Genomic DNA, 25610 nt, shown 5'->3' with positions numbered 1-25610 from the left:
AAACGAGCACACAAACGCATAAAGAAATGACTCTTTAATTATTATATAGCATCAAAGTGGCATGAAATATTATTTGTCACATTTAAATAGTTAAATAACACTAATACTAATAATACAGTTTATATTATTTACAATAATTATACACGATGACTCTTAATATTAAATTATATAATATTGTATTGTATTCTATTTATTATTTAAAGTTGTAATCTTCTTTCCCATTTTCATATGAACTTTATATATGATTATATTATTTACAATAGTTTATATCATGCGCTATATATTATATATATTTATATATAATAATAAAACAACAACAGTACTATTATATTATCTACAATAATATTATTATCTTATCTTATCTTATCTTATCTTATCATCTTATCTTATCTTATCTTATCTTATATTATATTATATTATATTATATTATATTATATTATATTATATTATATTATATTATATTATATTATGAAAACAAGAAGAGCGCCGGAATCTGTCCGGAACTCATGCGTAGATTTGTTTCCCCCCGGACCGTTTTCATGTGCACATTTAAATTAGCCGGAGTGTTTTTTATGTCGCGCTCCTCGTCTGATTTAATCAGAGTATCGTTTTATTTTAACACAGTTTAAGATCACATTAAGGCTTATTTTCTACCTCAAACACCTCGAGATGGCAGGGAACTTCTGGCAGAGCTCACATTAGTAAGTAGATACGTGTTTTGTGACATAAATCGAGCACATTAAAGGAATTTCTAGAGGTTTTGCTGTTGCTGCGAAGTTGTAACAGAAATAAAAGCATACAAATTCATGGATTTGCCTGATTATAGCTAGCTTTTTACCAAATCTTTGGTAATACCATGATATAAAGAATATATACTAGAATGAATGTCTTTTATTGTCGGAATAGTTTAAATATCTGGATTATTAGTTTTAGCCGGCTGGCTAGTGGCTCTGGGAAATTACATTTATGAAAAAATAGTTTCAATGTGTGAATAATTATTCACGGCATTAGTTCATTTTCATCATTTTAAGTGATTTTTAAGATTTTCAGTTAGTATAATTTGATTTTGTTTTGATGCTTGTATGAAGTTTGGAAATCAAGTGACATTAGGAGTATATTAAATATACAATGTAATGCTTCTGTGTTGATTTATAAGTGATTATTTTATGATTCTGAGTTTAAAGTGTCTGGTGTTTGTTCTTATCAGTCTGCAGTGGGTTCTGGACAAACAGGATCTGATGAAGGAGAGACAGAAAGATCTCAAGTTCCTCACAGAGGAGGAATATTGGAAGCTACAGATATTTTTTGCCAATGGTATGGAGACAACTTGTTTATAAATATGAATATGGGCCTGTTCTGAATTACTGCAAATCTTCAGGCGTAATTCAGCTGCGTTGTATTTTATGTAAGATGCATTTTTAAGGAAATGTTCTTTCAGAGTCTAAAGGAATAAACCTTGTCTTAATATTTGAAACTGTCATCTCGTGTCAGTGATTCAAGCCTTAGGGGAACACTTGAAACTCAGGCAGCAGGTCATCGCCACGGCAACTGTCTACTTTAAGCGTTTCTACGCCAGGTGAGCAGGTCGTTTCCTTGGTTACATCCTTCCTCTGTAAAGATTGATACTCGACTTTTAGATTGATGGCCCTTGTGTTTTTCAAATGAGGGTGCTACATCTATTTTCTGTGGCTTTTTTTCAAGTACACTTGCATGAAAGTAAAAGAAAGCTCTTGGCTTGTGTTCAGGTACTCTCTGAAGAGCATAGACCCTGTGCTGATGGCCCCCACATGTGTGTTTCTGGCCTCTAAAGTAGAGGTAAACAGTCTCAATATGGGGATTTCTGCTGAAAGATGCATAAATTTGAATTTTAATGCAATAAAATTCCGTCCTTAACAGGAATTTGGTGTTGTTTCGAACACACGCCTTATTTCAGCAGCAACGTCTGTGTGTAAGTGATTTATATTTTACAAACTCATCAGACAGCATCATATATTACTACAGAAATGCAATTGAACATCATGTGCTTATGATATTCAGAGTTTAACATAAAGTACAGGGTTTCAGCGGGTCTCGAATTCACCCTTCCACAAATAAAGAGCAGAACATTTAAAAAAAAAAAATCATAAAGTCATACTAATAAATGTTGCATGCACTGGGAAAAAAAGATCATCTTCCTTAGTATTTTAGTTTTTTTAGTACAAATGTCTAAACATCCTTTAATCAAGATGCATTTATTTGAGATGCAAATCTAAAATGAAAAATTGAACAAGATGTGAGTTTATGCTTAAAACTATAATGCTCAGTGTGGAATCAAATGTAGTTTTCTCTCTAAATTAAGTCAATTTACCTGAGCCCCTTTGAAGATGTTCTGTTTTCAGACCTTCAATAATAAACTTACTTCATTTCGATCAATTTGACTGTAAACAAGATCTTCAAGATCTTCAGTCACTCTGCTTCTCAGGTAAACGATTTAAGAATCTTTAGGCATTTGGAATGGAAAACAAGGCAAAAATACTGATGAAGAACATCACTTTATTGCAGTGTGATCAGAAGGAGCAGTAAATGTTATTTGCATATATAAATGTTGGAAGTTGAATTTTTGTATTTTTCAAACATTGAAGTGTTGCAGCTCATCGTGTGCTCTCTAGACATTTACATTTAGAGAACATATTGACGTGTTGCTTCAGATTATTCCTTTCTTGGTCTTAAAAAGGTCTTTAAAAAGCTTTACATTTGCCTACATAAAACCTGCAGAAACCCTGAAAGTTTAACTCCGCATTTGATCATGAAAAGCATGCTAAATTGTCTGTTCATACTAATATGGAATAAATACATCTTTCTCTGTTTGTTACAGTGAAAACGAGGTTCTCTTATGCCTTTCCAAAGGAGTTTCCCTTCAGAATGAACCACGTGAGTCAAACTTCTGTGCTTTGATCCAGCAGAAAACTTCCCAGACACTGATCTGGCTTGTAGGCGAGTGCGAGTTGTACCAGATGGCCTTGCTATTGCAGTCCAAGTTGTTGGTCTCTTACTGAAAGAATTCCTTTTTTTGGAAATCTGACAGCATCACTAGAGATCTAGATAGAAAGTTCTTGTAACTGTCAGATTTATTTGATGGAAACGCTGTCCGAGAGGCTGAGATTGTGTGTGTGATGATGATGCAGCCTTCTGTCACATCCTAAGTGTCACCAAGTTTCTGACACCCAATCAGGAGTGACATTCCTCACGCTCACGACACCTTCCTACGAAAGTCTCATTATGGTGATAAATGACTGTTGGTTTTGGCAGCTCGTGATAAGTGCGGTATGATTACAAACAGTGTTATTTGTTGGGTACGCCACTGGTCAGGTGCTGCAAGGGAAACATGTCAGAGGTCTGGTGGAACATTTAGGGCTCATCGTAAAGGGAAAGATGATCATTAGTGCACATAACATGTTACGCTTCTCTCTCTGTGTCTAGATCTTGGAGTGTGAGTTCTACTTACTGGAGCTCATGGTTTGTATTGATGATTCTTCTTTGGGATCTTTAGTTGTTTGTGTTTGCCATCTGTTCATGGATGTTTGGTTTTGTTTCAGGACTGCTGTCTGATTGTGTACCACCCTTACAGACCGTTACTGCAGTATGTGCAGGACATGGGTCAGGAGGACATGCTGCTGCCACTGGCTTGGTGAGGAGTGTGTAGCTTCACAACCACTGTTCATTTTGCCTTATAAGTCTGTTAGAAACGTCTAAGTGGGCGGTAAAGGAAAAGTTGATTAGATAAGTTTGCCTATACAAGCCTCTTGCTTCTGGATCTATGCATCTCCCAAAAGCTCTTCGGTTTCTATTCACCTTGTTTTTAACGTAAGAGCAGGTGCGAGCATTTGTAACATGAATGTGTGAGGCGTCCGGTGTCATTTGCTTCCAGCAGTGTTATTCTAGTATTATTTATGTACTGCTATGTTTTATTTTTTTTGTCATTTTGTTGTGTGTTTTTGCCATTTTTATTAGCTTTTTTCCCCTTTAAAATATTATTATTAGTTTTTTCTTTCAGTTTTAGTTCAGTTTTGGTTTTAAATTTAAAAATAATAATAATAATTTTAGTGCTTCAACTTAAACTCATTTGAGTTAGTTGCCAAGGCGACATATCTAATTTTGATTTACATTTTTCATCAAATATTTATTTTATTTTAGCTTTACTTTAATTAGCAAAAATGTTTTTAATAGTTTTAGTTTGTTAAAGTTTGTTACAAAAACAAGCAGTTATATTGCTTCAATTCTATTTCTTATAATATTATTTTAATTTATTATCTTTATTATAAATAAATTGGTCTGAAGCGCAAATAGTTTTCCCATTTCCTGCAGGGTTATTATAGTTATAGAAATAGTTGTAGAAATAAAAAATAAAATAACTGAAATAAAAATTAACAGAATTTTTTTTTTTCTATTTTGGCTAGTTGCCATGGCAACATTTCTCATTTTAATTCAGTTTAACTTGCTGTATTAAAATAACTGAATAAAAACTATAGACATATGAACAAACAGAAACTACCAAATATAAAACAAAACGCACAACAAAATGACTAAAACTTTAAGATGAAAACTGCAAATATAAAAATACTTATCCAACTTATCCAAAATATTAATAAAAACTATAATATATCCCAGTGATACTAAAATAACACTGGTTTACTACATTTTCTTTTTCTTCTAGTCATTTTCTTATAGCAGCTAATGAATCGGAAGTATTGCACATTCACAGAAGATAGCTTACTTCGGTCTTGAAAAATAAGCTGAATGAGTGAACTTGAATGTCCTGTGAATGTGTGCAGGAGGATAGTGAATGACACCTACAGGACAGACCTGTGTCTGCTTTATCCTCCATTTATGATTGCACTGGGTAAGAACAAACTTCCTACATTTAGTCCAGCACGTCTTATGCTTGCAAAGAAGCAGAAAATGTGAAGTTTTAGTTCCGAATAACTGTATAAGAAATTGTCATGTCACATACATGGGCGGAGTTACAGATTGTGTCTCCTCCTCCTCCAGCCTGCCTGCATGTGGCCTGTGTGGTGCAGCAGAAAGATGCCAGGCAGTGGTTTGCTGAGCTGTCTGTTGACATGGACAAGGTAAGACACGCTCAGCTGTAAAATAAATGAATCTTTCTGTCTTGCTGTGTACATTAACATTGGATCTTCTCTTCAACAGATCCTGGAGATCATCAGGGTGATTCTGAAACTCTATGACCAGTGGAAGAACTTTGATGATAGGAAGGAAATGGCTGCTGTGCTCAACAAGGTGCCCAAACCCAAACCCCCTCCTAACAGGTATGACAGACTGCAGACCTCATTTATCAAAATCACACCACACTATATTTATTAATATGGAAATTATGGAAAGCTTATTTATTTCACCACTGCAAAGAGAAACAATGAAAAGAGGCAGTGCATATCAGTGCAAAAGGTCTTTGCAACTCTTGAATTCTTGAATAAAAGTAAAATTACATGAATATAGTACAGTCAGGGTGCGATTTGCCCCTCTCTGGTCTATGCATCCCTGCCTCTGCTGAATAACTTTTATCCCCGGTGGGGATAAAAACATCATGCAAACCCGCTCTGACGTCCAGATCTGAATCAAATGATTCGCGATACGCGATCCGATTGGAGCGCTTCGAAACAGTGAATCATTTTCCGACACAATGGTTTAACTGATTCAGAGTTTCAAAAGCTCCGTTGTGTTCTTTGCTCGCTTTCTCGATGTAATTTGTTGTTTGAATAACCGTGGACATTAAATCATTACAATTAATAGGCCTAACATAGGCTTACACTGTTTTTATTAAACTGAGATCACACTAAATACAATTTCCGTCGTATTAAAAACATCATAAAAATTTTCAAAAGCATCCCCACCTCTGTTTTTTTTCACAAACAAAACCCACACTAAATACATATATATATTTTTCAAAAAATCTTAAAAAATTAATAACACCACTTTTTTAGAAGTTAAGCATGCTTTCACACTTGTGAATTTTGCACCGCATGTAACATGGTTGATGATACCGCCCAATGATATTTTAGTGTTATTTATAAACTTTTATAGTATTTATTAATATTTTGAATTAGTTTTCATGTATATATTTTCATTTAACGAAATTTATGTGGTTTTGTGATTTTTATTTATTTATTTTTACTGTGCCTTTATAGCTTTAAATTTGTTTAAGTTTAAAGTTTTTAAAATATATGTTTTTCATCCGGTATGTTTATTTTTATTTTATTGTTTTAGATAGTTAGAAAAAAAAGCCCTTTATTAAAGCCTGTTTTATGTTTAAAGAAATGTATTTAATTTTTAGTTTTAGTAATTTTAGTACTTAAGCTTATTTTAGCTAGTTCCCAAGGCAGCATTTCTAAATTTAGTTTGTTCAAGTTTTTCATCTAATGTTGATATTTTATTTCAATTACCAACATTTTTGGTCATTTTAATAATTTTAGAAAAGTGGAAAAGACCTCTTTTATCTCATCTCTCTTCTGCGCCTGTATTTTCTTGCTTTTCTGACAACAGTGAGACTGACCAGAGCTCAAACGGGAGCCAAAACAGCTCGTACAGTCAGTCCTAGAGCGGCCCCTGCTGGAGGACCTGAGGCGGAGTCACACACAAACAGCACATCCTGGCACATCTAAATGCTGCTTTACACAAGCACATTGTTTTATGACCACGGGGAAACCCATTCCCGGCACAAATCCTCTCTTTCCTGTCTTCTGGGTTCTTCCAGCAATCAGAGCAGAGAGAATGATGCCACCTCCTTCCTTCCTTCCTTCCACCAATCAGAGCAGCCCATGTCAGAACTGCTCACCAATAGAAAATATGCTTTGATTTAAAGTTTATTGCCAAGCTTAAGGCTGTAGTCTTGAATGTTACTGACACACACACACAAACGCACCTCATTGGGTATCTACTTGATTAAGAGGGGTGCTGTTTTCCCAGATCTTTGGTAGTCGATGGTCCTGACTTCCTTGAAAAGTCCCATTAAGCTTCTTTCAGCGGACGCTCTTTGGGAACTAAGAAAACTTGATTCTTTTCTGTCTGAGAGCGACAAATGGAGAGTGTGTGTGTTTAATCGTGAATATATTTGTATGCTTGCCTCTCGTTGACCATATCACAGTTTGTATTCCTCAGGGAAACGGATCAGTCCTCTCTACAAAGTGGCTGTCTGTAAACTGATTGGCCACAGGGCTATGTGACGGCGATCTTTTGAACCCTCGTACTGTGTAATCAAATCCTGATCGGATATTTGACACACGTGTGCATGTGAGTTAGAATGCACAAGTGACACATATAGTTCAGTTGATCACAATATGCTTCATACAAGATTGTAAATATGCTTTCCATTTATAGCCCTTGACTTTGTTTTTATCATTTTTGTCTTATTATAAATTTACTGTATGGTTATGCTACATATAGTGTACTTTCCAGAACCCAAATGCTGTTTTTTTTGCTTTCATTTTGTGAATTGATGTCTCTGCAGCTGCAGCACACTGAAGTATCTCATCACGTTTAATAGAGGACAAGCCAATGTCTTGAGGCTTTTGGAAATGTAGACCTACATGTTGGCTGTGGTTATCAAGTCCCTCACTTCCCATCATTTGCATCTCAATCATTAGTTTGAGGGACATAAAGGACCTCAGAAGATTTTACAGTACATACATGTCTGGCTGTGTTTTGAATGGAATTTTTGTTTTTGGCTTCATTTTTTACGTTTAGTTGTGGTTTAGGAGTGTTGCCTCGTCTTTATTGAGGGAACTTGAATAAATGTGGCCCTTCTCCGTGATGCGGTGTATGTATTATTTGCCTGTATATATATAGTATTTGATAATGTGAGCGCTGTGAAAGGTGAGAGGGCTTGGAGTGTTGTTCTCATTCGTTTGTCTATAATGGAGCTCAGAAGCCTTATTGAATAAAGCTGCTGTTGAAACAAAAATTACTAAAACTTTTTTTTTTTGGCATTAAAAGTGTCCTGTGTTAAAATTATATAAAATATATATATTTTTTATATATATATATATAAATTATATAATTTCATTATATAATTATATAAAATATTTTTATATATTTATAAAGTTTTACATAATTTATATTAAAATAATAGTTATATTTTAAACTTCCTTTTAATGGTGCATTGGCAGCCACGTGAAACTTACTTCAGCTAGTTGCCAATGTAACATTTCTCAATTTCATTTAGTTTAACTTAGTTTAAATTGGGAAACTTTTTTTCTCTTTAAAATGACTGACAAAAATGTCCCAATTATCATGAATTAACCAACTAAAATAACTAATAAAAATTAATTAAAACTATGTATATACTCATAAAATCGATAAAACACAACGAAATTACTAAAGCTTTAAAATGAAAATCAAAACAGAAAATGTAAAAAATAAAACTGAATTCAAAATATTAATAAACTATAACAATAGATTTCAATATAAAAATAACACTGATGTTACATAGTAATTCTTCGTTCTGTGGGGTTAGTTGCAAAGCTACTTCATCCACTGTTTCTTGGAACAAAATAATTAAACATATTTATAAATTACTGATTTCATTTAATGAGCTATTATGAAATTTTTATTATCAATCTAGTGGATCTGACCAATGAGAGTGGCGAATCTGCTCACTCGCCCCGCCCCCTCGCAGCGTCAGCAGCATCAGCAGCCCCGCCCCTGGTGACGTACCGCGCTCAGCTGTGCGGTAAACAGCGGCGGCGAGCGGCTGCGGATTAATGCCGACCCCACTGCGGGGACGGACGGCCAGCATCAGGAGGCGACATGCCCGCTGCTGCTCCTCACCCGTTTGTCCTTAGACCCTCTGATACCCACATCCTCACCACCTCCACCCTGCGGCACTGATGAAGCCTCCTCTGTCGAACCCACACCGGGCCGAAGGGCGGATAGAGGAGAGAGAGCATGTTCTGGCGCGTCGGCTTCGCCTGGAGCCGCTCCTGCGCGCTTGAGCTGGGCCGGAACAAGAGCCTGTCGCTCCGCTTGTGCGGCTCTGAGGAGGATCTCTCGTTGTATGGGTACATTATCGCCTACCCGCTGCAGGAGTACGGAGGGATCATGTCTGCGTTAGGATGCGACTCCTGGTGGAGGAAAACGCTCTACATCACCGGGGGCGCGCTGCTCGCCGCCGCTGCCTACTTACTACACGAGCTGCTTGTCATTAGGTATCTATCTATCTATCTATCCATCCATCCATCCATCCATCCATCAATCATCTATCTATCTATCTATCTATCTATCTATCTATCTATCTATCTGTCTATCTATCTATATTATTATTGCCATCCATGCAGCGTTTATATATTAGTAGTGATAATAATATAAATGATTATTACTACTATTTATGCAGTGCTTGTGCTTTTATATGTATTTAGTAATTTATAGAAATATATTATAAAATATTTTTATTAAACGTTTTAGATTTAATGTTTATATTTTGATATTTAAATAATTTAGATTTTATTTAATATATTTAATATTTTATAAATAATATTAATTCTATATAAAAATATATAATAATTGTTATTTTTATGATTATTTTTATTACTATCTTATATATTTACTCCTTTGGGTTGAGTGAAAGGTGCATGAACAAGGTCTTTAAGTGAGAAAAATTACCTAAATTAATATCCTGGACCATCGTGTCAACAGAATGCAATGCAGTCCATTCGTTATCCTAAGCTGAAGAGTGATGAATAAACAGAACCTGCTAACTGATTGAATTTTGAGCAGGATGGTATTTATTACCTCGTCTAAAGCCTGAATGTTGACATGTTGATGTGTGCTATATCAAGGGCATGGTTGCAGGAGCATCTCTATGTGTAGGCCTTGAGGATAATGTCTCCTTGTGTTATTGTGATGTGACAGAATTACCTTTATCGGACTCCTCATGACAGCCTGTGAATAGTGACCCATCAATATAGTGATCAGAGCCAGCTGGGTTTAATTCTGTGCTTTTGCTTCATCTCTGACCTTTGCATAAGTGCCAGTGCTGTTAGTACTCAGCAAAACATCTCAGGTTACACAAAGCCCCGGGAAAGACTTGGTGTTATTTGACGATCATTCACATGAGCTATTGATTCAGACATGCATTACACAAATATAATTACATATTAATAACTGTTTTAAGATCAGACACATAATCATAAGTACAAAACTGAAGAGAGAACGCTACTGACTGTGATGCTTTTAATGTGTTTCAGCACCAGTGAAGTGGACAGCGACTAAATCCTGCTAATAGAAAACACTAAAGACTGAACTCTGAAAAGTGTTTCTGGAATCTTTCTGGTGCATTTTGAAACAGAATGGACAATTTTAGGATTTGATGAGCTCTGTTTAAAAATTTTATATATATATATATATATATATATATATATATATATATATATATATATATATATATATATATATATATAAAATCCCATAGACATTAAAGGAGGTACCTGATCTGGAAACCAAAATATTATAGCAACCAACCAGAAAACACATTAAAAGCAACCTAAAAATCTATTTTCCCCCTATTGTCTTAAGTAATTTAATTAAAAAATATACTTTCTTCCAAAGGCAATTAAAAGTATGTAATTGGCCCAAAGCTTTGCACAATAGATGATGCTGTATACGGTCATTTTGCTCATTTTGAAAAGTTTCTGGTGTGCTTTGAAACAAAATTGATAATTTTAGAATATAATAAAGTTGGTTTAGAGATGATGAAATGTAAAAAAATCCCAGCGACACTGAAGGAAGTAACTAAGCTATATCTAGAGACCAAAATATTATAGCAACCAATCTGAAAACACATTAAAAAAATCTATTTTTTCCCCCTACATATTTCAACTTAATAATATAATTTCTCCCAACGTAATAATAGGATTTCTCCCATTAGTATCTAATGGGCCCAAAGCTTTTCACAGTAGATGGTGCTGTATCTTGCTCATTTCGGACAGTTTCTGGTGCATTTTTAAAACAAAATTGATCATTTTATGATGTTTTAGTGTATTTTTAAACTGTTTGCTCTCCATTAATTTCTAATTCACTTCCATATTTGCTGCCCTGTAGGAAGGAACAGGAGTTGGACTCTGAAGATGCCATCATTCTGCATCAATTTGCCCGACCCAAAACTGGAGTGCCTAGCCTGTCCCCTTTCTGCCTGAAGATAGAAACATACCTGCGGATGGCGGACCTTCCTTACCAGGTATCAGAATATATGATAATGATATGTTATGAAAAGAGATGGATGTTTTTTAAACATACAAGTTATTTTCTCCTCAGAACTACTTCGATGGGAAGTTGTCCCCTCAAGGGAAGATGCCATGGATCGCGTATAATAAGGAGCAGGTGTGCGGGACAGAGTTCATCATCGACTTCCTGGAGGAGAAGCTTGGCGTGAACCTCAACTCCAGCCTGAGTCCTCAGGAGAAAGCCATCTCACGTGCCATCACCAAAATGGTGGAGGAGCACTTCTACTGGTGAGAATGAGCTGTTTTTGTTTTTTCTTCACATATTGTCTAAATCAACCTGATATTTGAATAAACATCTTCAGTTCTTCATTATATTGTTGAAAGACAGAGATCAGATTCACTTGCATAAGTGGATTCCAACATGAACAACAGTTACTGAACGACTAAAATGTGTTAATAGTCTAAATGCGATGCGTTTTGCTTCAGGACGATAGCATACTGTCAGTGGGTGGACAATGTGGAAGAGACGCAGAAGATGTTAGCCACAAACGGGCCGCTGAGTGACCTGCTCAGGTGGATCTTGAGTCAGGTGACCGGCAGCATTGTGAAGAGAGAGATGTACGGCCACGGGATCGGACGTTTCTCCAAAGAAGAGGTTTACTCTCTGATGGAGAAAGACATGCGCACACTTGCCACATTCCTTGGTGTGTTTTGAATATCTGAGGCACAGTTTTTTGAGCTTCATTGACAGGATTTGTAGCATTTTAGTCATTTTTTATATTTAATCTAGATCAGGGTCTTCAGGGGTCCTTTCCTGCAGAGTTTCGATCCAACCCTAATCAAACACACCTGAACAAGCTAATCCAGGTCTTCAGGGTCACTACAAAGTTGCAGGTAGGTGTGTGTAATCCAGGTTGGATCTAATCTCTGCAGGAAAGTGGATCTCGAGGTTCAGAGTTGAGGATCCCTGATCTAGATGATTCTAGATGAATCTCCAGAGTTCAGAGCCTTTGAAACAAGTTACAAAATAATGCAGCAGTGGATCTGTGCTGCCCTCTAGTGCCCAGTAAGCCTAAATCCTCCTTTCACATTGGAAAAATTATTTTATCTTTTTTTTTTGTCTTGTTCTCCAGTACAAATAAGTAAAGGTTGTTATATCAAGATACACTTTACTTAATATTGCATGAGGTTATGCTTAAAACAAGAGTGTTAATGAAAAGATACTCGTACTACAGGTGAATTGCTATGAAAACATCTTTCCTTTATGGGATAACAGATAAGGTAATTGCGACTTTTTATCTCACAATTCTGACTTTTTTCTCTCAATTCTGAGTTCATATCTCACAATTCTGACTTGTCTTCTCAAAATAGTGATGATATAAACTCACAATTGCTAGAATTTTTTTTTTTACATTTTATTCCATGGTGGGAAAAAAAATGTTAGAATTAAAAATCAGAGGGAAAAAGTCATAACTGTGAGACATATTTTCACAATTCTGAGAAAAATTGTCAAAGTTTCAAGATGTAATTCAGAATTCTGAGGAAAAAAAGCCAGAATTTTAAGATATAAATTTGCATTTATGTGAAAAACATTCATAATTGTCAGATTTAAAAAAATTGCAATTACCTTTCTTTTTTTAATTTGTGGTAGAAACAAGCTTCCATAGGTATCTGAGCCATATCTAGAGACCAGAACATCATAGCAACAAACCAGAAAACACATAAAAAAAAAACATAAAAAATAATTTTTCTATTGTCTTATATAATTCAGTTTAATAATAGAATCTATCCTATAGGCAATAAAAAGTATCTAATGGGCCCGAAGCTCTCCACAGTAGACGCTGCTGTATTTGGTCATCTCGCTCAGGCCATGTGGACTCTCCCAGGAACACGTCCAGAGCAGTTAATAAAAGGTGAGGTCATAAACTCATGCTTTTTGTGCACTGGAATACTGTCATATAAAGTTTTGACTGAAGCTGCTTCATCTGTGCAGGCGAGTTCATCAACCTGGCCATGTACTGTGAGCGAATCCGCCGGAAATTCTGGCCGGAGTGGTTTGTGGACGTCGACGACCTTTACTACGACGGACTGAGTGAGGAGCCGGATTCTCCTTCCCAGCTTCCGGATTTGGGTCTGTACTCACGCAGCGGCAGCTTCCAGGATCAGGAAAGCGCTCTGTCGCACCACGACACGCCGTCACCGGACAGCGACCTCACCGGGCGCTCTCTGTTCGATTCTGACATGGACACCGAATGCTCAGAAATGGAGCATTTGAAGTGAAAACCACACCCTCTTGATGATGTATCTGCACGGGCCCCACCCCCTTTGTTCTCCCACAAGCCCTTTAGCAGGAAAAGCTCTTCAAAAAAAAATATGTTGATGTGGCAGTGGTTTTCCCACAATACCATCAATGAGACACAGGTATTCTGACACTTTTTAATTAATGAAACAGGATTTTATTAAACGAGGGAGAATCCAGGAAGAATACAGAATAAAAAAAGAGTGAGAATGACGCTTCAGCTGAATCACTCCTCCTGCGGTGTGACATCATCACTGCGCTTTGAAATCAGCAGAATGACATCATCACATGTGACCACTTCCCCTTCACCGTGTGTGTTTGTAGCTAGACAGCATTTCTTACATCCTGGGATTTATTATTATACAGGTAGAAGGGTTTTGGGTTCTGAATGAAATGTGTAGATACTTGTTGTGTGAAACAGCTTGACTCATTTAGACAGCACAATATCTCGTAGTCAATCTAAAATTCACGTCCAGTTTTATTCGGTCAAATTTAAAAAGCTAAGACTGTAATATGCAGAGCGAGAAAACTGACAGATGGCTATTGTGAAAATGTTATTCTTAATTTTTTTTTTTTTTCTCAAACCATTGCAGCGCAGCAGGACTATCAAATATATGATCTTGCCATTTTCATTTTTCAAGGCCAATTATGTAATGCATTAATGAATAATTCAGCCAAAAATGAAACTTCTGTAATTTAATCATCCTTATAACATTCCTAGCCTACATGATTTACTTTATTCTGTAAAACATAAAGGATACATTTTGAACCAATTTTAAGCACTTTTTTTCATAAAATAAAAGCATACAGTGACCAGAGGCTGTCAAGATCTAAAAAAAGCACCAGAAAAAGTGGTTTATTTGACTTATGCAGTATATTTTAGGTCTTCTGAAGTTACATAGTGGCTTTACGTGAAGAACAGATTAACCTTGTAAAGCTTGATGTATGAAATAATAGTCCCAAAAATCTTTTTTTTTTTTTTTTTTTTAAATAGAACCATTTATTTAGTCAATATTTAAAATAAATAAATAGAAAAAGTTAGCTTTTTTTTGGAGCATCATGGCTTTTATGGCTCATATAATATATGATATAAGAGAATATGGAGCTTGCGCTCAGTTTTATTCAGGTTATACAGACTATTTACATAAAATGCCTATAAATATCAGTTGTCACTCAAGGCTGATGTATCATATTTGATACTCACATTTTACCATGATTTTTCTAAAAAAAATGATGTGTAAGCCAAGTATGTGCAAGTCAAGTAAGCTTAAGTTGCTTCCATCCAGTAAGTATTCATCTTGAAATATAACTAACAATATAAGTTATTTTTCTGCTTATTTAATAAAAATCAGTCCCAGCAAAAAGACACGTGAACCACAACATTATTAGAAAGATACTAAAAGGCCTTTTACTTGCTAAAAAAAGTATAAACTATCAGTCTGAAGACAGAAGGCATGTAGTAGATTGTGTACAACGGGTTTTCAGCAAAGTTTTGATCGTGTTCATAATTTAGAGGCTTATTTAACTTGTATGGTTTAATATCAGTAATATCTCATCAATGCTCCATGTACGTTTAAATATGGACAGATTATTATTTGATTTTGGGTGAATTATTCATGTAGGAGCAAGTACGGTGATTATATAAATGGAAAATTGACAAATATAATCGTTTATTTGTTTGAGGTTCAGTCTATTTTCAGTTACAAGAAAATGTAAAATCAATATAGTCTGCAATGCAGATTCTGAATCAGTTGCATGCAGTTGAAATCTATATCATGCGAGACTCGTATATATGTGTGCAGCTGTTATATGTGCTGAATGTGTAGCTAAAAACATCACTGGTGTTTGTCGAACAGCAAACACTTCAGATGGATCTGTGATTGTGAAAGAGTGCCTCCTGTGGCTGCATCATTATTTACTACGACAGAAAACACTGGACCAGAATAGAACAGAATACCCTGCAGCAGTAATGCAGCAGTGTTACTCAAATGCAGCCATTGCAGGAGACGCATGACACAATACAGACGGAGACAGACAGCTGATGTGTGTGTGTGTGTGTGTGTGTGTGTGTCCATATGCTGCATGACTGAGTCACTGAGTCATCGTCACACATGAACACACTCGCAGGAATGATCTCCTAGGGGCCGATGCACAACACACATGCAGGACGGGAGACTTAAGTTTTTCTGTTCCGTAGTGAGATATAATCTGTATCTTGCTGTGCCGTACAAACTTCCTTCCTCTTGCCACAAAAGCCCTTTCAATATCTTGAACATAATCCTGCATTAAGATGCTGTCTATTTAGAGCACTTATTAGAAAGAATGGAAAGCATCTCACCATTTTTACGTCCTTCAAATTCAAATGTACTTATCTGATGTGTGTTCAAATGCAACATTGTTAGGAAATGTGTAGGAAAAAATTATTTTAAATAAACATTGGGTTAATTAACTGGTGCTTTATCAGAAATAAAAGGTTTGCATGCCAGTAATTATATATATGTGCCAAAGACTTAACGGAACAGTTCACACAAATATGTAAATTTGCTGTAATTTTTGCTACAATAATTGGCTTCAATACATTAGCTGATGGACTGGAGTGGTGTGGATTATTGTGATGCTTTTACCAGCTGTTTGGACTCTCATTCTGACAGCATCCATTCACTGCAGAGCATCCATTGCTGAGCAAGTGATGAAATGCTACATTTCTCCAAATCTGTTCTGATGATGAAACAAAATCATTTACATCTCGTTTACATCTTGTAAGACATCTTGTAAGGCCTGAGTAAATTTTCAGCAAATTTAAATTTTTGGGCGAACTATTCCTTTAAATACAAAGTCATAAAATTGGCAGCCAGCCTGAAAAAAAACATAGTCTTTCTTAAGATGTTTGTTTGCTTGTTTGTATTGTTCTTGATTGAAGACTGTGCCTAATTCTAAAAAAAAAGATTATTTATATTTTTTATCTTTTTTGTGTGTGTGTGTATACTATGTGTTATTCCTGGACCACTTGACCTTTTTTATTTATCGCTTGTGATTTAATTTATATTTTGAAAGTATTGCAAAACACTTATTCTATTCTTTTTAATGAGTTTTTATATTTTTTTCATGAATATCTGTAGTTGTTTTAGTTCCTGTGAGAGCTGTGTGTTTTCTTTTTGATCATATTGAATGAATTTCAGATGATGCTCACTAGGCCAGAATTCAAGGCTTGTCTTCAAAAACTCACTACAAGCGTTACAGACTATTGCAAATGAATTTTTAATGGTTCCTTGTTGAGTTTTAGTTTCTAGCTGGTTTTATCATCCATACATGACAATCGTGTAGTTATTACAAAACATATGGCCCCACTCATATGCCAAAAGGGATAGAAATATGGCAACCCAAAGATGGAATAATTTTGGAAAGGCAAAGTCTCATGTTTCTTTACATCTGTGTGTGCTGATTTTAGAGCCCTATTACAGAGTCTATGTTGTGTGTATCGTGACCCTGGTGGATTTATGGATTTATTATGGGCTATACACATAATATTGGGGAGGGAGGGGTTGTGGACATGAACTAACGGTCACTGTAACATAAGGAACCCAAATTGTCTGACGAATGTATTAAAGATTAAAACATATTTCATGAAATATAGCTGTATTAAATGAACTGTTCCTGGTTGTATGTGTGGTTTCTGAATACAGTGAATTCTTTAATTCTTAATATTCTTTACTAATAAGCCTACAGATAATTTAGAAGGATTTTTAAACTTCCTCATTTCTGAAGCCTACAGAACAACTACTTAAATCATATCAGTATAGTGTGCATATACTGTCACAAAGCTAAATTATAATCAAAACATTTTATTGTGTTTATTATATGTTTAATAGTTTTTAATTATTTATTCAGTTAATTTAAATCAGTTGCAAACTGGTATTTGTTATATGATTTGAGCTTTCAGAGGGTTTAAAATAAATTCAGTTTACAATCTGATATTCAACCTTAAGCAGTCCATAAAGATTGATCCAACGTTTTTATGTGCCACCTGCTCCAATACAACAACTTTCCAAAGGTAAGAGCTTTCTCTCAAACACAAGCTGATGCTCACGCTACACAAATTAATATGATTCACAACAAACATACATTGACTTGAGACTTTTGACTCGCACGTTACCAAATCTATACAAACCTCTACAGATACCATCTGAACTAACAACACACCTGGCAAGGTGAGTGACTTGAAACTGTAATTTTATAAAATACACCCCCGAGCTCATATTACATTAGGCTTCTTCATGACAGTATATTTGACTAAACAGAACATGCAAACGGATAGACGACTGTAATATCTCAATTTCGTTAAGAATTGCTTTTCTCCAACACATTATCGTCAGTAGATGGCGCTCATAGCACACACACACACACACACACACACACACACACACACACACACACACACACACACACAAATGCGGCTTTACGCCGTTTTTCAAGGCAGTGAAAATTTCCAAGGCCCTAAGATTCACTATTCATTATAAATACACAGTAAATTAAATCGACATCTAGTGTTTTGGTCGTTTTCCTAAAATTGTACATTGACGGAGCAGTAAATTATTTTACAGGAATTGGTCGATGATATTGAAAAGACCGGCTTATTTTAAGATGGAAAACATTTTTATCTTATAAAAGCTATTCATTAGTAAATTAACAGCTCACTAATGTTGTAGCAGTAGTCTGTTATTTTGTTTCCATGAATGTATTTTAATTTGCTTGTTTAATTTTTACAAAATAAGTTTTAGATCCAGAATAGCATCATAAAATATTCACATCCGATCTGTTTCTGGACACGTTTGAACCCGTTAAATCCGCCTTCATTATCAGTGAAATGGCAAACATTTGCCTCCATGGTCACGCAGAAATCGAAGCGATAGATCTACAGCTTCAGCTCATCCCGAGGCAACGTTATATTCAACAGCCTTGATGCTCGAATAATGTGTGAAATTGTGAATCTTGAGGATCTTCATGCGCGGGGCACAGATTGATGAGAGGCACTCCTACATATAAAAACGTATTCATTTAATGACAAAAGGCGTTTAAAAACTGTGCAATTTTTCTGTCAAAACCAAAGACATTACTGGTCTCAATAGGGCACACTGACAGCTTGTGCTTGGGCAGTGCCAGGTTAAGTGCACAAATATACAAGTATTCACAGAGCCATAGAAAATTAAAATGAAAATTCCACGCACAATGTCCTTGTTTTTCGATGCAGGCCATCAAATCATTGTAACACAGCTGGTGTAATATTTCTCGTAAAAAAAGAGACATTTGGGATAAACAAGAAACACAATAGAGCAAAAAGATACAAACATATTGAGGCTTATACATTTAGTTGACGCACAAATTCATACAATGCTATTATAATAATAATGGGCAAGAAAAACTGGCCTCTTATTATTATTATTAGTATTATTGTTATAATATTGTCGTTGTTGTTTTTAAATCTTGATCGGTGTTAATTAAAAGCAAGAACAACTAGCCTCTATATTATTATTATTATTAATATTATATTGTCGTCAATGTTGTTTTTAAATCTTGTAATTTCCATATAAAGCGTTTCCCAGACAAATGAATGAAATTAAATTAAAAGCTTGGTTTGTTTTTATCTTTCATATAAAATCTCATAAATTATACGAGTCCGTTTTGGTTTCTTTTAGATTTCCTAAACCAGAGAAGGGTAAATAAACAAAAATGGTTTAAATTATGACGAGGAAAAATCTTAATAAACAAGCCACTGTCTCAAATCATGGACGCTTTTGGTGCATTATAAAAAAAATCATTAACAATGTTAAGGAAACCCCATTTGGGTGGTTACTTATGAACAGCTGGTATCACTGAATTTCATTTATAGAAATATAAATTTCTATATGGTCCAAAGCACTGTGCGATTCTGGGTTTTACTGTTTTCCTCAGGCCTCTGTTTTGCACCAGCAGTGTGAATCCGTGATCTGCATGAAATCGGGCTGCTTTGCCTGTGAACGACACACAGAGGCACTTGGCAGCCTTTGTTGTGACCGAAATTAGACTTTTAAAGAATTGATCACGTTTGCATTTAACAGTGATACTTTTAGATAAGTTAATACAGCTACATAATGTTAATAATAATAATACATATTATTATTGTTGTTGTTGTAGGTAATTTCGCGTGTTAGGATTTTTTATTTAATTTAAATAATTTAGAGATATTTAGTTTATTATTATTATTAGGTTATTTATTGCCATTATTATATAAAGGCTAATAAAATGCAGACTCAATCTTAATGAGTATTAAACCTTTTGTGATCGTGACGGAAATAATAATAATAATAATAATAATAATAATAATAATAATAATAATAATAATAATAATGAAGCATTTGACATTAATATGTGTAAGAGAATGCACAGTAGACTGCACCAGATTAATTTCAATCAGTAAGAAACCTTTTGTGGTCTTGAGGGGAAGATGGCGCGCCCCTGACGCCTTTTTTCACAGCTTTCGGTTGGAAGTGATATGATGCTTTCACAGATCCCCGGACTTGAAAAGAAATCTCTTAAATAAAATAATATTTACGTTCCCTCTTTAGGTTCAGCCGCGGCGCGTAACGCCTCAGAGCGTGTTTTCTCGCGCCCGTGCCCGTATATTATTCGCGCAACCACGCGCGCTCCGCGCCCTCGGAGGTGCCACACACAGAGACACTTCATCACCGTCGGTCCGCCCCGAGCGGGCTTGTGACCGGGACAAAGAGACAGTCGATTATGTTCAGGCCGCCCCTTTCTCACGGAACAGGTGTCTGCGCGCCGTGATGAGGCGAGGCGTCCCCGTACACATCCTCGTTCCCGGCCATCGGTCCGTTTTGGGGCGTCATTCGCTTCTCCTTCTGCCGCCGGTTGCAGAACCAGACCCGCACCACCTCCTTCTCCAGCTGCAGACTGTCCGCCAGCGAAGTGATCTCCGACGCACCGGGTTTCGGGCACTTGAGGAAATGGCTCTCCAGGGCCCCTTTGACACTCACCTCGATGGAGGTCCGCTTTTTCCTCTTCCTCCCCTGCGCGGCGATCTTATCCAGGCTGGTCGGGCTTCCCGAGGTGGAGTCCGCCTCCTCCAGCCATTTGTTCAGCAGGGGCTTGAGTTTGCACATGTTTTTGAAGCTTAGCTGGAGCGCCTCGAACCTGCAGATGGTGGTTTGGGAGAAGACGTTGCCGTAGAGGGTGCCCAGCGCGAGCCCCACGTCCGCCTGCGTAAAACCCAGCTTGATCCGGCGTTGCTTGAACTGCTTTGCGAACTGCTCCAGGTCGTCCGAGGTCGGCGTGTCCTCGTCCGAGTGCAGGCTCTGCGGGTGGCCATGTTCGCTCAGATGCGGGCTGTGGTGGTCCTCGTGGTGCATCCCCGGTTCGCCGTACCCGGGCTGAGAGTAGATCAAGCTCTGCCCGTTGGAGGTGCTCATGCTCGGCATAGTGGTCGCGCGCCAAGCGCCTGCCTCGTGATGCTGCTGGCTCTGCTGCACCAGATGCGCCTGTCTCGGCGAATGCTGCAGTTCCTCCACCGGCTTAATGTCCTGCTCGCCTAGCGGGCTGGCGGGCCACGGCGACCCCTCTCCCCCGTGAGACAGCGCCGCCGTCAGCCACTGGTGCGCGTGGCCGAGCGTGCTCCCGCTGCTCTGCAGTGTGGTGTACTCGCTCTGCAGAAGGCTGTGCGCGTCCCTGTAGGCCGGCGGCGGCGTCTGCTGCATGCTGCCGGGCTCCGAGCTGGACGTGAGGATGCTGTAGTGGTTGGACGCCGCGGTCGCCATAGTTTCCACAGCTACTCTGTGCCACAGGCGGCTCCCCAGCGCGCCAGAGCCGCGAGGACGCAGAGGCGCGCACCTGAGATCCGCCTCGCGCTGCTGTCTATTGGTCAGAAGCGCTTGACAGATGTGACAGCGGCGCGTTTATTGGTTCTGTCGGTTCAGTAGATTCGACAGAAGCCCCATCCCATTGCGATCGCCTGAAAACAAGCACAGAGGAATCAGCAGTGACAGGGCGCACTGGGCTCCAAAGTATCCAGGCTGGATTTCGTTTAAGTTTTTCTAAAAGTTTAAAGGTTTAACAATTTAATATTAATATGCTGTTTTTTTGGTTGTTACTTATATGACAGTTATTCCAATATAATTTAATAATTAATTTTAGCTTAATTTTGTTATTATTGGCTATTTTATGAGTGTTTTGCCCAAAAAGGAATAAAATAGTTTTTAATATTATCCGTGTTTATTATATATCATGTAGGCCCAAAGTATTTCAAATAAAAGGTAAAGAAACAAACATACAAAAATAAATTTTCTAAACATAGTTAATGTAAGCAAATGAATTAAATATATTTATATCTTATATTTAGTTAATATAACTGGATAAAACAAAATGCTTTTCAACCAAAAAAAATAATAAAAAAGATATGTGGTGCATAATATATTTCATATAGAAAATAAAAAAGACTAAGACTATTAATCATAAATTCAGAAATGTGACCTGCACTTCAAAATATCGCCATCATTCCATCCTTTTAACTTCTGTCTGTTTCACAATACTTTGTCATTTCTACTCAATTTTAACTTAATTTTCTTTATTAAAATTATGATTCAAATATGTATTTTCTTCGTTAAAATTAAGTTCACCATGGTTGAAAAAGTGCAGTAACCACGACTGCTTATTAACACTCTGGCACCACTATTTCATTTTACTTTAAAAAATGAAGGCTAAAAAAAAAATCACAATAATAGACTTCAATGAAGTGTAATGTTAGCCATCCTTACAGTGTATATGATAATTAACTGTGTATCTGAGCATTAATAATTATCTTAGACACACATGATGTTATGATAATTATATTTGTTTATATTATTATATGGTTGAAATAACAGCACTCTATTTTCTGATGGGATTTCAGAGTCTCTCTGTGTCTCTCTCATGGCTCAAGGAGAGGGCATATTTCTCGGGCCCCTGTCCGTTGCCATGACGAGAAGTGAATGAAACAACGCCGCCCACGTCACAGCTGCTCGAGCCTTTTCTCTCTCTCTCCCCGCACACATAAAGCCCATTTCAAAGCCTGAAAAGCGCATGCAGGGCATCGCAGGGCCGCAGGGCCAGAGAGAGGTGAATGACAGACTCAACCTCCACCCCAGCCACGGACTTTGTAAACATGCACCCACATCCACTGTTCTCCACACATTTTGTGCACTCCCTTATAACGCATCTCTGTGTGCAACGTAAAAAAAAAAAAAAAAACATGTTTAAAAAAGCATGATAGTCCCATGATACTTATTGGCAGTGCAGATTGCCAAATGCTCATGAGTTTTGGTGAAACACAAGGAGCGGTCGTGTTAATTGAGTTGTAATTTTAAGATTCAGAAGCTTTAACGGAGTCGTGCATGGCCAAGCAGAAAACACATTAGCTTAATGAAGTAATATGCAAACTATGGGCTGTTCGGTTACACATCCTAATAATGCATAAACGATGCAAGACCCATTAAAGGGACGAACAGGCCCAGCATTTATTATTATTAAACAGTTATTTCTCTGGTAGTTCCTCCAATCTGTGTTTGAGAGAATAAGAATTAATGGTGAATAATCTGAGCAATAAATTAGCAGTAATTATATCGACCCTGTGCTGGAGTTGTTTAATTTCTCATGGCTTAATTAGAAAGGACTGTTGAGTAATTAAATGTTCCAATTCAAAACATGATCATCTTGGGGATCTGTCTTTTTATACTTTTTTTTTTCGTAGCATGAGCAGAACAGTCTGGTAACACTGAGTTATACATTTCAAGTCCATAATTTTTATTAGAAAAGGAAAGAAAAATACATAAAATATAAAAGATGTATAAGATTTTTTTTAAATGGATTGGTAGTTGATGTACATTATGAATAGCCTATATATGAAAATATTTAACATTTAAAAAAAAAAAATTTGTTTTAAATATCTATTTAATATATTATAATATAAGCCTATGTGTGTGTGTATATATATATATATATATATATATATATATATATATATAAACACACATACATATTACATGTATACATGTGATGTAAAGTAGTGAAATTAGAAATTATAGCGCAACAACTATAATAATAATAGACTATCAAGAATATGAAGTGAATGCAAAAGAAGAAAAAATCGATTTTTTTTTTTAAATATACAAAAACTATACAATGTATACAGATATATCAAATATTTACTATAAAACACATTTCTATAAAGTGTGATTAGTTAGTTTTGCAATGGAAAGTACATATAGGAACAAAATTATTTTCTTGTATTTTCTTGTACTCCAATAATCCTCATTGTAAAAATCTTTTTGTCTTATGTCATTGCTCCAGTCTTTAAATTTACATTTTACAAATCAATTGTAATTTATGTAATCATATACATATATATCTCATTTTACATTGTGTATTCTGTCAGTTTGAATGTGTGTGAGGGGTTTGTTTGGGGTTCACCTGTGGTAGATATAAGGGGTGGATGAGCTCCTACAGACCCTCATTCACATGTAATTAGTCTGCACAAAGGGCTCGTTAAATCTGTAATCCCACATGCCTCCTCTCCCTTTGATAGTGTTGGTCAGCTGTGAGCCAATGGCTATTATGCTCCTTATAAAAGAGGGGGCAGTTCAGCTCTCTGTATTAAGGCCCCCACTGTGCAAGGCAAAACTGGGGTCAATAGCACCCCAATCACACTCGCTCACACATATGCAGCAGAAACTCCGGCTCATCAAATATGTCATTAGATCAACCCAAACCTTCAGTCTACAGAAATCTACAGAAACCTCCATGCTGACAAGCACAATATTTCACTGAACAAATATGTACCCCTAAAAATGTAAATAAATGCTCACAATCAGCTATATTTTCATATTAATTATCAAAGGTAAAATAATATAGGTTCTGAACTGTATGCTCAGTGCATATATTAATATTTAAAAAATCTTATTAAAAATAATAGCAATAATAATATTTCTCTTGCTCTTTTTCCTCTTACACCCAGATCCAATGGCTCTCTCATTTTTATTGGGTAGTTGTTTAAATATGTATACTTTTGAAGCCCGGCGGGTACATCAGTTATTACAACAAATGCAGAATTGCATGTATTTTTCACAAGGGTTTTGGATTTTAATGGGGTTATTATTTGAGCGCCTGCGTGCTTCTATCCCTTCTATGGTCTGCACATTCAGATTTTAGCTCCATGTCTACGATGCTCCTCTAATTTAGAGCATTTGTGAGGATTATGTATTTTCCACCTGATTGTGACAAACATTTGGCGCTGGTTGGAGTGAGTGGGAAAATGACACTGCGTCATCAGATTAAGTAGGTAATCCAGAGGTGTCTGTGTCTCTGGCTTTGTGTGGGAGGATATAATGAACACACTAATTAGGGGTATTATTTAGATAATGGGTGTAAATCTTTGTCTGGGAAGCTTAGGCAGTTATGATAAAACTGTAATGTGCAAATCCAAAGTCATTAAGATATTAAGTTGATTGGCCAAGATCTTTGGAAGGCGGCTAACTCGCAGCCTGATAGCGCTGATTGATTCCCCTGTTCCTTGAACTTTTATTACTTAATGGGAATAAAACTAAAGTCTCTTTCTCCTGGAGTTTGGTAGTTTAATAGCTGATTAGAATTTACCGCCTTTGCAACAGACCATTAAAAATCCACATGGGTGTTTTGATCGTCTTTGCATCCTGATCTATTCTCTGAGGATGTGAGAGTATAAATATAAGTCACATTTTCAGGGCCACTGTGGCATTACATTTCTTCCAAACGCGAGCACATGACCTTTTGTTATGTATGCTTGAACCTCAGTCACAGCAAACTCATGATTCTGGCTAGCACATTAAATATTCAACTTGGGGATATGCTGCTTCTGATTGGTCAGTAACTCAATCCAATGGTCTGATTTTTCGTAATATTCACTGTTATCCATGTCATCAACTCTATATATCAAAAATCAACACAACTGAAACCGGTAATACAATCACAACTAGTGCCATCTTTCATGTCAGTTAGTGATTGTACTGTAGTGCAAATTACTCCAGAATACTTTAGCATTA

General features: G+C 36.5%; 3 protein-coding genes across 3 annotated transcripts; 2 read left to right on the top strand and 1 right to left on the bottom strand.

Annotated features, from left to right (window-relative positions):
- Positions 1 to 533: 533 nt before the first annotated feature.
- LOC109099729 (cyclin-C) lies at positions 534 to 7954 on the top strand. Its single transcript, XM_042747867.1, has 12 exons — positions 534 to 701; positions 1208 to 1314; positions 1492 to 1576; positions 1746 to 1815; positions 1897 to 1948; positions 2855 to 2910; positions 3460 to 3495; positions 3576 to 3667; positions 4812 to 4879; positions 5029 to 5108; positions 5188 to 5306; positions 6538 to 7954. Exons 1-12 carry the CDS (start codon positions 670 to 672, stop codon positions 6590 to 6592), a joined length of 852 nt encoding a protein of 283 aa, XP_042603801.1. The 5' UTR covers positions 534 to 669; the 3' UTR covers positions 6593 to 7954.
- A 637-nt stretch (positions 7955 to 8591) lies between these two features.
- Positions 8592 to 13574, top strand: LOC109099728 (failed axon connections homolog). The gene is made up of 6 exons (XM_042747699.1): positions 8592 to 9197; positions 11089 to 11224; positions 11302 to 11498; positions 11697 to 11914; positions 13007 to 13123; positions 13204 to 13574. The coding sequence occupies exons 1-6, from the start codon at positions 8938 to 8940 to the stop codon at positions 13488 to 13490; spliced, it is 1215 nt and encodes a 404-aa protein (XP_042603633.1). The 5' UTR covers positions 8592 to 8937; the 3' UTR covers positions 13491 to 13574.
- Positions 13575 to 18549: 4975 nt separating this feature from the next.
- On the bottom strand, positions 18550 to 21434 carry LOC109099809 (POU domain, class 3, transcription factor 2-like). Its single transcript, XM_019113313.2, has one exon. The coding sequence runs from the start codon at positions 21315 to 21317 to the stop codon at positions 20304 to 20306; it is 1014 nt and encodes a 337-aa protein (XP_018968858.1). The 5' UTR covers positions 21318 to 21434; the 3' UTR covers positions 18550 to 20303.
- Between the last annotated feature and the right edge of the window lie 4176 nt (positions 21435 to 25610).

The sequence above is a fragment of the Cyprinus carpio genome, chromosome A4 (assembly GCF_018340385.1).
Source record: "Cyprinus carpio isolate SPL01 chromosome A4, ASM1834038v1, whole genome shotgun sequence".
Taxonomy (NCBI): Eukaryota; Metazoa; Chordata; class Actinopteri; order Cypriniformes; family Cyprinidae; genus Cyprinus; species Cyprinus carpio.
Note: the sequence above shows the minus strand (reverse complement) of the source record. Positions and strands in the feature narration are given on the sequence as shown.